Here is a 17128-nt window from a genome sequence, read left to right as displayed (position 1 = left end):
ATCTGTAAACATTAGCTGTTTCTCAATATGCGTTCTTCAGTGTTCTTGCCTTCTCATGTAATATCATCAATAACTGCCAGAGTTCAGTTCCAAAACTCAAGAACTGAGGGCGCGTGAATGTTCTGGGATGTGTTCTTGATATCGAGGACTCATCGATGCAGACTTGAGCACAAAACTCGCTCGAGGAGTCCCAGAAGTCATTGCGGCTGTATAAAGGAGGTGGGAAGCACCACATTTATAAAGAGTTATTATTAAAGTTCAGAGATATAACTTATTTGTCTCAGGAGTTTTCCTAAATGAGACGGTTGAAGTAAACATGACCATGAAAATCTTTTTAAATGCATAAACACATTAAAGAGGGTTTATTTGCTGAAATTCCTATTAAAATTACTTTTATTTGTATTATGCAATGTATATTTATAAGGTCTTTATACAAAGCATATATATATTGAAAAGGGAAAAAACAATAAATGGTTGTATGAATGCTGTAATGTTTAAAGAAATTTTCATTTAAAAATGCGAAGAACCAGGGAAGAACTCAGCATCTCATTTCTCACAGGACTCAATCTGTGTTCTCGAGGTCTCCTGAGTTAGTTCTTCCGTAAGTGTGTGTGTGTGTTTTCAACAGAAGAAATGAACTCCAACTGGTTTAAAATATGTAAAAGGAGAGTAGATGATGTCAGAATTTTAAGCTTTAGGTGAACTATCCACCTGACACCTTTATTATTAAGAGTGTGTGGTCATTAATGTGAACAAAGCCAAGCTAACACAGAGCAATAAAGAGAAAGAGAAATGTGTTCAAAAGTTGGAGAGGTGGATGTTATTAGTAATTAAATAGAGGGAGGAGAAAAGAGCAATAAAGACAAACAGCAAAGGTTATCAAAAGTGTTCAAAGGTCCTTATATTGGAGGAGGTGCCACCTCAGTCTTAAGGTTTCGTCATGATCCTGTGAAACAAACAAACAAACAAACGTGAAGCTCTGTAGGGCTGGGAGTGGCTCTCACGTCTGTTTGTTAAGTGTGCTGTTTGTTATGGCTGAAAACTCATAGTGAGTCAGTGGAAAGCTTTATCATGCTGAGAGAGAAATTCTTTAACATCTGTTGAGCTACAATGCAAATCAGATACATGAAACAGCTATTAGTTTAACAAGATCTTAAACTGGTCCTTCAAGTAGTTTAACACATTATATGGAGAGAATGCAGTCCCAGCCCTGCTCGACACTCCCTGATCTGTCAAACGTCTTCAGTGCTCTTCAATGTCAAAGTGAAAGAAAAGGCTGCAAAGAGAGACTGACTTAAACAGTGGCATTGGACATTACCATTTAGTTTAGTGCCAGACAATAGAATATATCCCTTAAAATTTAGGGAATAAATTGATCAAAAGAGACAGTACAGCTGTACATGTTGTTTAAAAAAAAGCAATTTCAAAGATAGTTTGAGAACATCCAAAACTTTACCAATGTTTAAGCAGTTTATGCTTTACATGAGAATCAAACCTATGGATAATGCCACATGCTATTGTTTGAGCTTAATAACAATTATAATAGTAATATTAATGATTATCTCTTGAGCAGTTTAATAATGTATAAAAAAACAATTATAAAATAAATTACCTTTTAACTGTCTTACAATAGAAAACAAACATTGTAAATTGTTATTCCAAATGAGCACTGATAAATCAGGGACTAGGCTGAAGGAAAGTGATTGAGTAATATTGCAAAATATGCTGTTTTACTGTAATTTCAAGAATTTAAAAGCATTATACTGTCTGTCTTTCAAGCTAACATCACAAAACCATTTAACAGTATTATTCTGATGTGGATTAAATATGTAAATAGAAAAATCACACTGCAATGCACATTTAGAGATAGATTGAGACATGAGTCAACTATGTACTGACGGTAGCTTTTAATCAAAGAACTAAACCTTTTTATTATTATTTTTTAGAATAAAATTGATTTCATTGTTTTAATGATTAAAAATACTTATTTACTGTTTACATTTTACAAAAAAGCTTTGTTTTATTTGATGTAACCCATAAATGACCTGCCAGTGGGTCATGTTTTCAAACAATATGGTCAGTCTAGCTTGTCAACCAGTTTGAACCAACGTGGAATTCATGCTGGTTTAAACTGGATTTTTTGTGTGTTTTCAACAGGAATATGGAGGGAAAAACACACTTAAAGGAGACAGAAGCATTTGCAGTCAGCTACAAGATACAGAAACGGATACACTTGACTTGACAGGAAACATTTCAAGCATTGAAATAATTTGATCTTTATATACAGATATTCGTATAGATGTGAAATGGCTTTTATTACTCTGATCACAATTGACCAATTTTATAAAAGTCTACAGGCATTTATAAATGCTTCATTTATATTCAAAAGCATTCTGTGAAATAGGTGGACAATAGGCTACTCTTTTTTTTTCTTCAATATTTTAAACCATAGACTGATATACTTCCAGATATTTTTTTACATAATCACCAGATTTTTTTACATAATCACCAAAAGTTTTCATAAGTAAAATAGAAGTGCCATCTTGTGTATAGTAATGCGATCCAGTTACAAACAAAGAGTGAATATAGACATCACAATTCATAAACCAATCGATACTAAAACAAATATGAGAGAAAATATAATCATTCACATAAACACATTTGCAAAAACAAGGGAAAATTGTTGTATCATAAACAGGGACGAGAATGTTTTCCAATTTATCCAGTCATTTGCTCAAGAAGAGCAAAAAATGTTGCATATAAATTTGACAATTATACAACACTGGAAATCAACAAAGCAACTGCACTGAAATGCTACACTGTAAAACCCAAAAAGTTAAGGTAACTCAAATTATTTGAGGAAACCGATTGCAACAAACTATTTAGGTTCAAAAACGAACCCTAATGATTACTGTGAATCCATTTGAATAAACAAAGCAATTTGAGCTCAGTAAAACCCAAAATATGAAGAGAACACCAAGTGAGTACTGTAAAACCTGATAGGTTAAGGCAACTCAAAATGTCAAGGAAACCGATCGCTACAAATCATTTGAGTTAAAAACTAATCTATATGAATAGTGTGAACTTACTCTATTTAAGTTGAAGTAATGAGGTATTTAATTAACTCATTACCTTCAACACTGAGTTCAAAACTCTTTTCAAATGAGTAGAATTAACTTTCAGTCAATTTTAAGTTAACTACACTCATTTCAATTGATAAAGTTGACTGTTGGGTTTTACAGTGTACCTTAAAAAGCTGATAATTATAATGTGGTGGATATGGACAAAGAAATACGTGAGAATGAACAATATATCACTCCAACCTCAATCATACTATATATTTCATCAAACATCTCACTCTGTGCCATTGTGAATTTCACATGATGTGACAAATACTCAACTATGAATTGACCAATATATTCATCGTCAGTAATTCATTTGACATTTTCCCAACACACCGACATACAGGAAGACGATCACATTTTGGTTAATTTCCCATCCTAAAATAGGTGTTTCAACATAAACAAATGTAGCATATCAGGGATATTAAGATAAAGCTGAAAGTCATGCTCTTTCCAACAAAGATACTTTATTTAAAGCTATTAAAACTTGTGTGGAATGTTTGTCTTTTATGTCACCATAAAAAAACTTTTGAGATGAGCCTAAAAAGCTTCCTTCATCTGCTCCATTTCCTACACTTAAAATAGCTTGCTGTTTCTTCTAAAAATGAGCTGAAACGATAAAATTCTTGATGGTTTTTTGGAGACAACTTTCCTGCAGGCACGGGACATCATAGTTATGTCCTATTGATGTTCTATCCCAAGGTCGTGGGGATGTTGGATTTTGTTTGGAAATAAAAAACGGATTGACGTCAGAACCCAATGTCAGGCTGACATCAATGTCCAACCTAAAATCAACCAAATATGAACGTCTAATCATGTCACACCTTGACTTTGTGGGGACATTACCACTATGACTTCTATCAGACGTTGGAATTTGATCATTTTCCAACACCACCTAAAATCAACAAAATATCAACGTAATTTGATGTCGTTATTAGATGTCAAAATAACGTTGTCCTTAGATGGTCTCCTGACGTCATAATCTTAATCTAACCTAATATTAGCGTCTCATGATGTGTGCCTGCTGGATTAATTGTTTCATGTTCAGTCCACTTAAATTTGTAAAAACTATTAAGTCAACTTAATTCCTTCATGTTGTACCAACACAAATCGTTTGTGTGAAACCCAGCATTTTTTACAGCATCTTTTCTAAATTGAACATATACTATTTACCTGACTCTTCCACCTTTAGTTCCTATATTTCAAAAGGCCAGGAGCCCCAATAAACACTTTGTCATTTCACACACACCCTCACAGAAGAGGAAAAGAGATATGTGCAAAAGGAAGAGGTAAACAGTAGGTACTGTAAATAAAAAAAGATGATGGAAGACTGGCTGTAGACCCGAGTGTACTGTAAAAATAACATGCCATCCTGTAGGTCTTGGCTTATGGAGATGGCACGGCCCCAAGTGCTCTTGTCCACAGAAGAAGCTCTGTCCCCAGGGTCCATCTCCTGGTCTGAGAGGATCAGACGTCAGTGCTGATGGCTCGTGTATTGGTGTAAAAGTCGGGTGTACTGCGATGGCTCAGCACGGGGCCGTACATAGCGGCCAGACCAAGGGCAGTAGCGCCGTGGTTCTCATAGTGAGTGGGCATGTAAGACAGACGCTCGCCGCCGTTTCGCATCTCATCCGAGCTGCGGAGGTAGTAGGGTGAGCATGTGGGGCAGTAGCTGTGTGGCTGAGCGGGGTCGTAAGGTAGGGACAGAGGTGTAACGGCCGCCCCGTCCACTCCCGGAGCACTGCATGCGTTACAGGCGAACTGTGGTTGAGGATCTCCGACCGAACCCGCCTCCCCTTCTGACTCATTCCTCTTACAGCAGTAATACTAGGATGAAGGATGGTTAGGAGAGACTATATCAGAGTATGGAGCTTCAAGACAGATCTTCGTCAAGTTGTTGAGTAACAGGCTACATTAATAAAAGAGTCATGGTTTCATTTTTAGGGATAAGAAGTGTAGAGAAGGCAAAAATGGAATGCAGTATTTCCCTATGGGTTTTCAGACTAGCTGTTTTTGAATTGCATGAAATCAAGTCTGCTTTAAGATTGCACTTTTTTTAGTTGAGTCAAAATCATACTGCAAGTGTTAAAAGGGGTTGTTCAATTACATTTACACACCCTTTACTTGTTCCAAAACCTGTTTGAGTTTCTTTTTTCTCTGTTGAACACAAAAGAAGGCATTCTGAAGAAAGCTTGAAACCTGTAACCACTGACTTTCCATAATAATTGTTTTTTCTGCTATGGATGTCAATGGTTTTCAGCTTTCTTCACAATATCTTTTTTTGTATTCAATAGAAGACAGAAACTCAAATGTTTGTAATCGCTTGAGGGTGAGTAAAGTGAGAGTAAAATTTTCATTTTTGGGAGAACTATCCCTTTATTTCTGCAAATGTATTGTAGGGCTGGGTGATATGGCCTAAAATCAAAATCTCGATTAATTGAACATTTTAATTTGATGACGATTAATGAATGATAATTTTTTATTTTTTTACTCTCGTAGTTCACTAAGTTTTGTACAGTAAATATGCTCACATATTGCAAGTGAAAATTTTTTTAAATGAAGGGTGCATTACTTAATTTTTAAATAATTGAAGTAAACACAGACTATCTACTATCTATGATTATTTATTGAACATCAGTGTTGAGCAGCTGAAATTAAAACACACACTGCCTAAAATAACCTAAAAATAAATTATTTTCAATGTTTCTTTATCTTAAAAGTAGAAAATAAGCAACATCACCTCTAAATGTAGTGCAAAGTAAGGCTCATGAATGGGTCCATTTTCCTATATGACCAGAGATCAGATGAGGCTGCAAAGTGGCTACAGAAGTATAAATCAGCCTCAGTGGGGTCATGTGACTTCACACGCAGTAAATTAAGTAATTGAGAAATCATCCTGGAAAAATGTGATCGATTATAGGTTCTGAATGTCGATTTTGATTACTTTTCGATTGATCGCCCAGCCCTAATGTATTGCTAATTGTTTAATCAGAGAGTTGCAAATTTGACATGGAGGGAAAGAATAGATGATGTATTCAGTCATGTTTTACTATTTATTCATTTTTTTTTCTTTTCGGCTTAGTCTCTAATTTATCAGAGGTCACCACAATGGAATAAACCTCCAACTATTCCAGCATATGTTTCACCCTGCACATGTCCTTCCAGCCACAACCCAGTACTGGGAAACACCTGTACAATCTCACATACACTACTGTCAATTTAGTTTATTAAATTCACATATAATGTATGTCTTTGGGTTGTGGGGGAAACCGGGGTACCTGGAAGAAACCCATGCAAACATGGGAAGAACAGGCAAACAGTTGGAACTCGAACCAGAGCCATCGTTCCACCCGTACTATTTTTATTGCTTTAGTGTAATTTAAAATGATGTAAGGAATTAGCATGTTGCCACTTATATTAGGGAAAAAGTCTATAAGGGATACTTCACAACAATATTAATAAAATGCAATGCTACCAGCACTTGAAAGTCCAAAAAATGAATACCTGCGGCTCCTTCTTTTACACTGAGATCTAATGAAGTGAAACAACTGGTCTTGGTTGTTCACAGTGGCTCCCAATACTGCACTAGGGTCTTATAAAGCAATTGATTGGTCTGTGCAAGAAACTGAACATTTTTGTTGTACAAAATCATTGTCTTAAATCTACAGCCTCATCAAACTCCAATAAATGCATTCAGAACAACTTATCGAGGTTTCACTTTATTAGATCTCAGTGTAACACATGGAGCCACAGGTATTAATTTGTTGGACTCTCAAGTGCTGGTAGCATTGCTTTTATTAATCATCAAACCATGATTTCTGCTAAAAATCTTTCTAAAACATTAAAGGATCTTCAAGTTAAATCACATTTTTGTATATCACTGCTGGTATTCTACTGTTTTTCATAAAAATGTTTGATGGAAGCATTTGACCATTGCACTTGTGCATTGTGTCCTTTGCAGCATCTCAAGACTAAAGACAACTCAAGTCTAAAAACAACACTCAGATTAAAAGGTTAACTTTAAACTATTTTTTTGAGCTTAAGTATTTAACATTATTAAACTTGAGGTTACAGTAGATCTTACAGTATTAATTTAAATCAAAAGTTCAAGCCTTAAAAGTCTTACATTTATTGAAGTGTTGTGTTCTAGGTCATACATAATTTTAAACGGATCTTTCTTTTTCCATAAATGTTATTGAAATGCTCCAACAGCATTTTAGATTTTTTTTAATTCCGTGTTACTGTAGTTTCTTTCTCCCAGTCCAAATATAATTAGCTGTATTATGACTACAACTAAGACCAGCATCCTAATATATGTCTTCAATTCAATTCATAATGATCTTTAACAATGGTCTTCTATCCAGCATAAAAAGGCCAGCAGTGAAATGTATATGTAGCGCTCACCTGGAGTCTACAGTAACAAAGCACTGCAATGATACAAAGGAGTATCACTGTTGCGAGAATTCCTCCGGTTATGACAACAGTTCCAGCTGTCATCCGACCAGATCTCCATCAAACCCTGACAAACAAAAGAGCGAGTCAATTGTCCTATTGAAACTTAATTTCCATATCTAAAAAGAGACAGATACTGTTTACAGCAGCAAAACAATCAAAAACCATTGTAGCTTTAAAAAAAACTGGTACAACAGCACAAACATTTGGATTATTTGTAGAAAAACTGATTTCTTACATTAGAAGAGAGCAGAGAGGACGACAGGACATGGAGAGATTGAACTGTGGTTTCTCCTAACACTCGGCTCATGGGTTGCTGGCACTTGACAGTACAATTTCTAAACAGAAAGGAGAGAAACATGTCAAGGGAATGCTAAAATACATTTAAAATTATTTCTTTTTCTCAGTAATTCTAACAACAATGGCCACTGTGTCCAGAAGGAGGCAGTATTATATAAGATATAATTACATCAGCACAGCATACAGTAGTGTAGATGGCTTCACAGACATAAACAAATGTGTAAGATAATAATATATAAGTGTTTTAACTAAAAGTTTGTTTTTAGCTAAAGTAACAGGTTATGAATGTTATAAAATAAATGTAAATGATTTAAGAAACATTTACTGAACAAAAAATCTGTTAGTTATTTTTTTTTAATCAAAATTTGTTGCAAAATGATAACCTAAAAGGGAGCATCAGAGAAAATCTGTATATGTAACTATATGTATATGGTTATTTAATAATCACAACAACCCTGTAACATAAAATATATTTAAAAATAAATATTTTAATAAATAAAAATATTATAAATATTAAAATATTATTCTGAGGATTCAAAATCTAAAAACCCAAAGAGATTGTTCCCCTAATGTTATTTTTGGCTCTTTAAAAATAACCAGGAAACAAAAAATTATGTTAGGGTAACCCATGTAACACAGAACATTCGCTAATTTTCCCATATGGTTCCAGTTTGGTTCACATTTGTTTTTGTTTTTTTTAACTAAACAAGAATGTTCTCTGTAGGTTTGTTTTATTTGCAACCAAAAACTAACCTTCCCAAATGTTTTTAAGTAGTTTTTCCTTTTCTTTTTGAAACAATTTAAACTATTTACATAATGAAACCCTTCCTGAACCGACAGGAAACATTCCGAAAAACACAAACAATTTTTTTCTGGAATGTTCTGGGAAACAAACATTGTTTGTGACTATTTTCTCATAATTTTTATTTGTTGTGTGCAAATGTTTTTGTTATTGTTGTGTGTTCATTTATTTTAGTGTGTGTGTGTATGTATGTTAAAGAATTATAAGAAAAATGGTCGCTAACCTTTTTTGGGGGTCATTTCAGAGATAAAAACTGAAATGGAGATAATTGTGAGATAAAAAGTCATAGTTATTAGTTTTATTTATTTCAAACAGTGGCAGAAATTGCCTTCTGTATGGCTTAGGTAGGAGCCTGACTGCCCTGACATAAAATTTTGTATACATTAGAACATTATACCAATGCAGAAACATAGAGGTTAGATTACTACAATACATTACATCACATTTTATAAAATGGCTCTGAAATTACAACTGAAACGTAATGAAGTAGTAATATAATGTTGTTGTTGTTGTTTTTTAACCATTAAGAATGTTCCCTGTAGGTTGATTTATTGGTAAACAAACACTAACCCTTCCCAAGTTTTTCTAGAATGTTCTAGGAACCAAAGTAATCTTGTATTACAATATTTGCTAGTTAGTAGTCATTTCAAAGATAAATACTGAATGGTGAGAAACTTGTTAGAAAAAAGAAAAGAATTGTGAGCTATTAAGCCATAGTTACCGTTTTTATTAAATTCATTTAGAAGCCTTTTATATGGTTATAGGAGCCTGACATAAAAATTAGTATATATCATTATATATGTATATGTACATTACCAATGCAGAAACATAAGACAAACCAAGAGGCATGATTACAACAAAGATTCTTATCAAATGGCTCAGAAATTATAATTGAAACTAAATGAACTAGTAAAATAATATTTCTCTGCTCACAGAACCCAGACACGATGGAAAGCAGTTTCTCTAGATGAAAAACTAGAGATGTTCTCCCTGACACGTCCTCTTCCTGTCCATTTTTTTCAGAGTAAGAGCACTAAATTATATACAGCAATGGTGAATGCTAATGCTGTTAAAAGCAATGTGCCATCTATTCTCTCTGGAATGTGTCCAAGCGGAGTGTTTCTGTCCCCTGTGCTCGTATAGCCAGCGGTTCAGCTCTGAGAAAGCTCTGATCTGGGATCTTGTGCTGGGCTGCTGGAGGTCAAACCCCTCCATCATGACAACACTGACAGCAATGAGCCCCTGATAGGACATGTTTGGTCAAATATGAACACTTGATGGACTCACTGAGGTCACCGTTAGTACACTGAGAATGCTTTAAATTGCAAGGATGCATTAGGACTGGAGAGTGCTCGATTGTTAAATCAAGTATTTCCTTTTGTGTTAATTTGTGGTTATACAGGCAGTACTAAAGTCATGGCATTGCAGCATACTATACCAAAATTTAAAGTCTGTGCATCTTGGCTACAGCCCAATGCAGCTATTTTCCATTATCTAGGACAAAACGGAGGAAGGCCAAAATGTGTAATTAAAAAAAAAAAAAGAAGAAAATTTGGCAAGTATAAAGAAGGCATAAAATATCCTATCAAGCACACACACACACACACACACACAAAAGTATACATATGCTGAGCATCTATGAGCACCAGCTAAATAAATAAACACTTGCTTGAAATTAAATCTTTAATATTATATTAACATAAAAAGTCTGTTAAAACATACAAAACAGTCCTACAAGACCAATATCACAACATACGGGATAAAAAAAATACATTTAGCTACAAAAAGATTCAAAGATCAATGTCAAAGTAATTGAACGGCTCATCACTAATGCAAAAACCTATGCTACTCTAAATTCAGCTTTTGTAAAAGACGATTAAGTGACCTTTTACTGCCATTCTTGACTTTAGTGCAGTCTAATTCATTTTCACATGTAGCGCGTTCTCCTCCTTTCACTCGATATGCTTCTGTCCATACATACTGTACTGCAAAACCATATTACAAATAAAACCGAAAGCCAAAAAATGGAGAACTATTATATTGAACTGCTTTAAAAATGGGTCCTCATGTTCCTTGAGAGATGTTTTGTAAATGGAGAGTCAATTATTCATAGTGAAAAGTAAAAGACACCACTAGGCACAGAGAACACTGATATAATGCTGTAGCATATGTTAACTGTTAATTTAATCTGTGAAAGGGTCTATCTTATGCTATTTTGTATTTATTATCCATTAAGAACTAGCTTTTATTATCTACTAGTTTATATTTATTATGTACTAATGCTTATGCATTAGCTACTCGTGCTTATTCATTACACTGTAAATGATTTTTGTAAATTACACAGTATTTCACTGTAATATGAAGCGTATTTTACTGTAGGACAGTTATGCCGTATGTTACTGTATATATTTAAAGGTGCAGTAGGTGATTGTTTTCAGAAATATTTTTTTTGTGCTGATTGAAAATCTCTTCACAGTCACTTGGTATTGTAAATGTTACTAAAAAAACTAAAATATTGTCACGGCCGACATCTCCTATAATTCTGATAAGTATCTCCAACTGTCTGTCAACAAATGCAGATTTGGGCTTTTGCGCATCTGTTTACGCATATCCGCTATTAGAGTGTGCACGCTTAGATGAGCGATGCATGTTCACGACATGTGCACATGAGACAGTCACATTCGCGGCAAAATCAAATGCTGAATTTTTAACTTTTTAAACTCCTGAATCAATATTGGAGCTACTTTTGCACACTAAAGGAAGGGCGACACCATGGCTGAAGTATTTCTGTTAGACAGGTAATGTTCTGTTTTAAAACTATTTTAGCTTTACGCTGAGCTGATGCAGATGTTGTTATAAATGTTATATGCACGGAAGTGTTGTTGAGTCACTGAAATCTTCCGGCGAAAGATTGATGTGACTATTTTCAGTTGCATAATGCCCTTTTACAGCATCGGTAATGTAGATTTATGTTTAGTTTAGTTTTACTGTGCTAAAGTTGCTTTTATATTTACATTGGGTCATTTCTGAACAATGACAGCCTGTGACGCGCTCCCGATATAGTTCACCATGCTACTCTGAATATTCGCTCTGAAATAGCATGTAAGTGTGGTTTAGTAAAAAGTTAAATTCCTGCACACCGCCGGGCCAACCACTACATACACTTCTAACTGGCAAATGACATGAGATAATGGGTTGTCTGCTGTTATGTCGCAGTACGCGTGTTCGCGATTTCAGGAGGCAAGGCTTTGAAGCACAGTCCCTCCCCTGCCGTCCAAAGCTAATTTGCTAACCGATTAGCATTTGGCTGATCATCTACTGCACCTTTAAAGTTGTGAAAATGACTATATTTTACAGTAAAGATTCACAATACTGTAAATACATATACAGCAAGATGAATGGTGCTGTAAATCTAAATACAGTGATTTTAATGATTTAAAGTAAGTTACTGGTGAACCGCAGCAAGTAGTACTTATAAAACAAGTTCTGGTCTGAAAATGGTATTGTCACGGTCACCAGCGATCTAACCCTTATAGATTGCTGGAGAACATTTACTTTCACACAGATTACAATCCTGTCTCTCTAAGAATTACAAATCCTGTCATGCACCTCACACAAACACCTGCTCCAGTTTTACTTTGATTACACACACACACACACACACACACACACACACGCACACACACACACACACACACACACACACACACACACACACACACACACACACACACACACATGTTTGTTTTTGTGAAAAGTGGGGACATTACATAGGTTTCCATTCATTTTATACTGTCCAAACTGTATATTGTATTGCCCTCACCCCACCCCACCCCTAAACCCAACCATCACAGGAGACTGTGTGCAGCTTTACTCTCTGATTAAACTCATTCAGTGTGATTTATAAGCATTTTGAGAAATGAGGACGTCACCAATGTTCTCATATTTCACCTCCTTTTTGTAATACCTGTGTCATACCCATGTCATTATACAGATTTGTGTCCTGATATGTCACAAAAACACGTACACACACACACACACACACACACACACACACACACACACACACATAGCTGGGAGCTGCTCAAGGACTGATTACATGGATCTTATGTACAGCACACACACACACACACACACACACACTCACACACACTGGGCTGAGTGTTGTTTGGTTATACTGTAGCATTACAAATCGTAAATCCTGTCTAGTCATTCTGTGTCTCAAATCTTGCCTTATTTTCCCTGTTATTGATTCTTTGCTGCCTAGCCTGACCATTTGCTTCTTTCAGATTATGATTTTGGATTACCTTTTTGGTTCTGCTCCTGTTTTGACAATTCCCTGCCTGACTATTATTTGTTAATAAAACTGCATGTGGATCCACAACTCCATTGCCAGCATACATCAGTTACACGTATACTAGTCTCTAATTAATATATAATTTTATATAATAAATAAAAGTATGTATTAAAAGCTAGAATGTATTTAATATGTATGAGTATAAAGTAAGTACTACTATCTAATGATTAAGTACTAGTATTTAATAATTTTAAGGTCTGAAAAATACATATTAGTGAAAGATGGAACATGTATTAGTTATTGTTCCATGACAGATATAGGGTCAAGGAGAAAACAAAAACAACATAATTAGTAGTCACGGTAATACTTTAATTTAACAAATCACACCATTAACTACTGGCTTATTACCTGCCTATTATTAAGATATTAACAGTTTTTAGCATTTATAAAGTATGATCTTATACTACATCCCTAATCCTACCCACTACCTGTAGGGTGAAATGACGCTGACAAAGGAGTGCGGATCCAAACGCAGGGTTTATTAGTTGGATGGTCAGGCAAGCAACAGTCAGCACAGGAGCAAACAGATGTATACACGCCATCCAGAGACATAGTCAAATAAACAGGCAGATGGTGAAAAGGCAGGCAGCAGACAACATAAAACAAACAAAACAAAGTAAGGATCAAAAACACGGCAAGACAAGGCAAGAAAAATGCGTTGTATTGTTCACTAACAGTTCAACAAGACTCGCCATGAGAGTCTCACTGTGAGCCGTATATATGTGTGGTGTAAATAATCCATGAGCAGCATTAGCTGTGTGAGTCTAATCAATGGAGACTTGGAGTAGGTGTGTGTGTGTGTGTGTGTGTGTGTGTGTGTGTGTACGTGTTTTTGTGACATATCAGGACACAAATCTGTATAATGACATGGGTATGACACAGGTATTACAAAAAGGAGGTGAAATATGAGGACATTGGTGACGTCCTCATTTCTCAAAATGCGTATAAATCCTACAGAATGAGTTTAATCAGAGAGTAAAGCTGCACACAGTCTCCTGTGATGGTTGGGTTTAGGGGTGGGGTGGGGTGAGGGCAATATAATATACGGTTTGGACAGTATAAAATGAATGGAAACCTATGTAATGTCCCCACTTTTCACAAAAACAAACATGTGTGTGTGTGTGTGTAGGTTTGTGTGTGTGTGTGTGTCTGTGTGTGTGTGTGTGTGTGTGTTGCATGACTGAATCTTGTAGTCCATATATTGGTGGATTTGTAGTCCTTATAGTGTTCTGCATGTTTACCAGTGATCTGCACAAGCTGAATCGCTGGTGATTGTGACAATACCTAAACCCAACTTCTACCTTAATACCTATTAATAAGTAGCAAATTAGTAGTTTATTGAGATAAAAGTCTTAGCTAATGGTTTGTTAATAGTGTGAACTGTACAATAAAGTGTGACCATATATTCAAATAAGCATTTGTATCTAAAATATATATACTAGTAATTAATAGGTGACAGTATATAATAGATAAGAACTATAATCTATTAAATAAGTACTAGTATCCTTTAAAAGAGTACCAAAAGAAAAAGCACTACTGTAGTTATCAATGATTAAGTAGTAGTTATTGCAGTAATAGATAGAAATGCTACTAATAGCATGCAAATGTTCAATTTAAATGTTTTTGCCAAGTCCAGTAAAAAATAAAATATAAACACAAAGCTGTTGACATTCTTCCCATCCCAGAGTCACAATTATTATAATGATCACCTGATGAATGCTGTATATGTGAGAAACCATGTGCATCAATGTTTCCATGCGTGAAATGTGAAATAATGCTAAATTATTTGACCAGAGCATGCCGTGTTCTTGTAAAGATGTGTTCAGTAGGAGAAGTGTGACCCAGCACAGGCCTTGTCAGCAAGCTCGTTTATCACCTGCTTCACTCTATTACACCAATGAGTCTGCAGATCAATAGACAGATGCTCGTATATCTGCGTTTGCCTTGGTGCTCAGGGCTGCTGACCCACTTCTCCCCAAATACCCCAACAACCCTCTATCTTTATCCAATCCCTTTTCCTTTCATTTTTGCTTCTTCTTGAATTCTAGTTACTGCTGGATTTCACCGCATCACCGGTTCAGGCCAATTTCACAGTGCAAAGACATATACTGTACTATGAAAATGTTATTTGCTATTGGATTTAAAACACTTTCCATTGCCTTGAAGCTGTAGTTTGCATTGAATTAAGAACTGTCAATGGGTGTTTTTAGGCAAGATGCAGAACATTCTTAATTCACTGTAGAAATAATTACTAATAAATTCAACATAGGCTTATTCTAAACACGTAGCCCTATATGCATTTCTGGAGAGCGCATTTATGTAGCTGAATATGGCTGCATTTCACTTTTAAAACAAAGGCTACGGGGCGGTATTTTGCCGTTCCTTATCAGCTAACCGCATCAATCCGTATGGACGGCTTTCCTGCTGCCACCAGTTTATTTGGTAACCAGTTTATACGAGTTGACCACGCAGATGGGGTTTGAGAACATCGAAAAACGCATCCAGAAAATGGTAAGACAAAAACAAAAGCCAAAAATAATTAAACAAGTAAATAACTGGGCGAGAATGTGAGTATGTAAAATCTGAAAATGTGGTTAAAATCAGGCGAGGGATTTTTCCTTTTTTTGGATTGCTTTTAAAACTGTCAGTTGCGTTTAGGGAAGTGGGTGGACGGGTCAATACGTGCGTTTGAAAACACTATTGGTTGGGTTTAGGGATTGAAGTGGGTGGGTCAGTCGATCGTTCAGTCATTCATTCTGTCAGTTGAAAGCAGCCTCTGGTGGATTTACGTGAGAACAGCAGGTGTGAATAGTACTCGTGAGAGAAATTTGAGATCTCAAAAAGTGTACACAGTGACCTCTGGTGGATTTGCAAAAACGTAGCTCCTGGGAAGTATTTGGCGCTCTCCAGAAAGGTATATAGTGGTACTTTTTCAGAATGCGCCTGGGTTTAATAATTGTTTTTGCTTATTTTCTACAGTTGTTATTTTGTGTTTTAACAAGAAGTGTTTTAAGTGTTTTCAAAGGGTTCCTTAATTTCAGTTTTGCTAACTACTAATAAACTTAAATTGATGTTGTTAATTTGATCTTAATTAATTGGATATGATTTTTGATTAACAGTATTTGTTTTTAAGCAGTAAAATGGTTCAAGAAATAAAAGTGGTGGAAAAGCTGTCCATTGTTTGATACTTTGCAACAACCAGCTTTATATAATTTTGTTATTTTTAGTAGATTTAAAATTAAAAGCACAAAGTACAGTGTTAAAATAAAAAAATTTTCCACTTGCCTTTGATTAGGTTTTAAAGGTTCTAAAGCTTCAAATTTTATATAATATTATATTATAATATATTATATTATATTATATTATATTATACGTTCATTCATTTTCTTTTAGACTTAGTCCCTTTATTAATCCGGAGTCGCCACAGCGGAATGAACCACCATTTTATCCAGCACGTTTTTACGCAGCGGATGCCCTTTTGCCGCAATACATCTCAGGGAAACATTCACACACACTCATTCCCACTCGTACACTACGGAAAATTTAGCCTAGCCAGTTCACCTGTACCGCATGTCTTTGGACTGTGGGAGAAACCGGAGCACCCAGAGGAAACCCACGTGAATGCAGGGAGAACATGCAAACTCCACACAGAAATGCCAACTGACCCAGCCGAGGCTCGAACTAGCGACCTTCTTGCTATGAGGTGACAGCACTACCTACTGCGCCACTGCGTCGCCCTATATATTATATTATTTATTATATTATTTATTATAAAATATATATTATAATGTATACAAAAAATATAATACATTCATTTCGTAGTTAACAAGGTAACATTTAAAATCACAACAACAGCAGTAAAATACAAAATATTGTGCACTACTATTATAATTTATAATATATTAGAAATGTAAATGTATTAATTTGTCTGAAATGATCCTTAAAAATCATTCTTACATGATGATTTGCCACTCAAGAATTATTATCCTTAATGTTGAAAAGAACTGTGCTGCTAAATATTCATAAACCACAGGTGTATCCAAGTTTGGACACTTTTTCAGGACGAATCTAAAATACAGGAAAATTTCAAGTATC

General features: G+C 35.2%; 2 protein-coding genes across 2 annotated transcripts in view; one reads left to right on the top strand and one right to left on the bottom strand.

The window, feature by feature from the left end:
* Positions 1–17128, top strand: part of skila (SKI-like proto-oncogene a) — a 672908-nt gene that overhangs the window by 457337 nt on the left and 198443 nt on the right. The gene's annotated exons all lie outside the window — the stretch shown is intronic.
* Positions 2261–17128, bottom strand: part of fam163aa (family with sequence similarity 163 member Aa) — a 34147-nt gene continuing 19279 nt past the window's right edge. The window contains exons 2-4 of the mRNA XM_087241118.1: positions 7813–7912; positions 7527–7641; positions 2261–4949 (exon numbers count right to left, since the gene is read on the bottom strand). Coding sequence (XP_087097244.1) covers positions 4590–4949; positions 7527–7619 — 453 coding nt within the window. The 5' untranslated portion in view covers positions 7620–7641; positions 7813–7912 and the 3' untranslated portion in view covers positions 2261–4589. The remainder of the gene's footprint in view (positions 4950–7526; positions 7642–7812; positions 7913–17128) is intronic.

The sequence above is a fragment of the Danio rerio genome, chromosome 2 (assembly GCF_052040795.2).
Source record: "Danio rerio strain M-AB ecotype USA chromosome 2, GRCz13ab, whole genome shotgun sequence".
Taxonomy (NCBI): domain Eukaryota; kingdom Metazoa; phylum Chordata; class Actinopteri; order Cypriniformes; family Danionidae; genus Danio; species Danio rerio.
The sequence above is the reverse complement of the archived record's forward strand: the minus strand, read 5'-3'. Positions and strand labels throughout refer to the sequence as shown.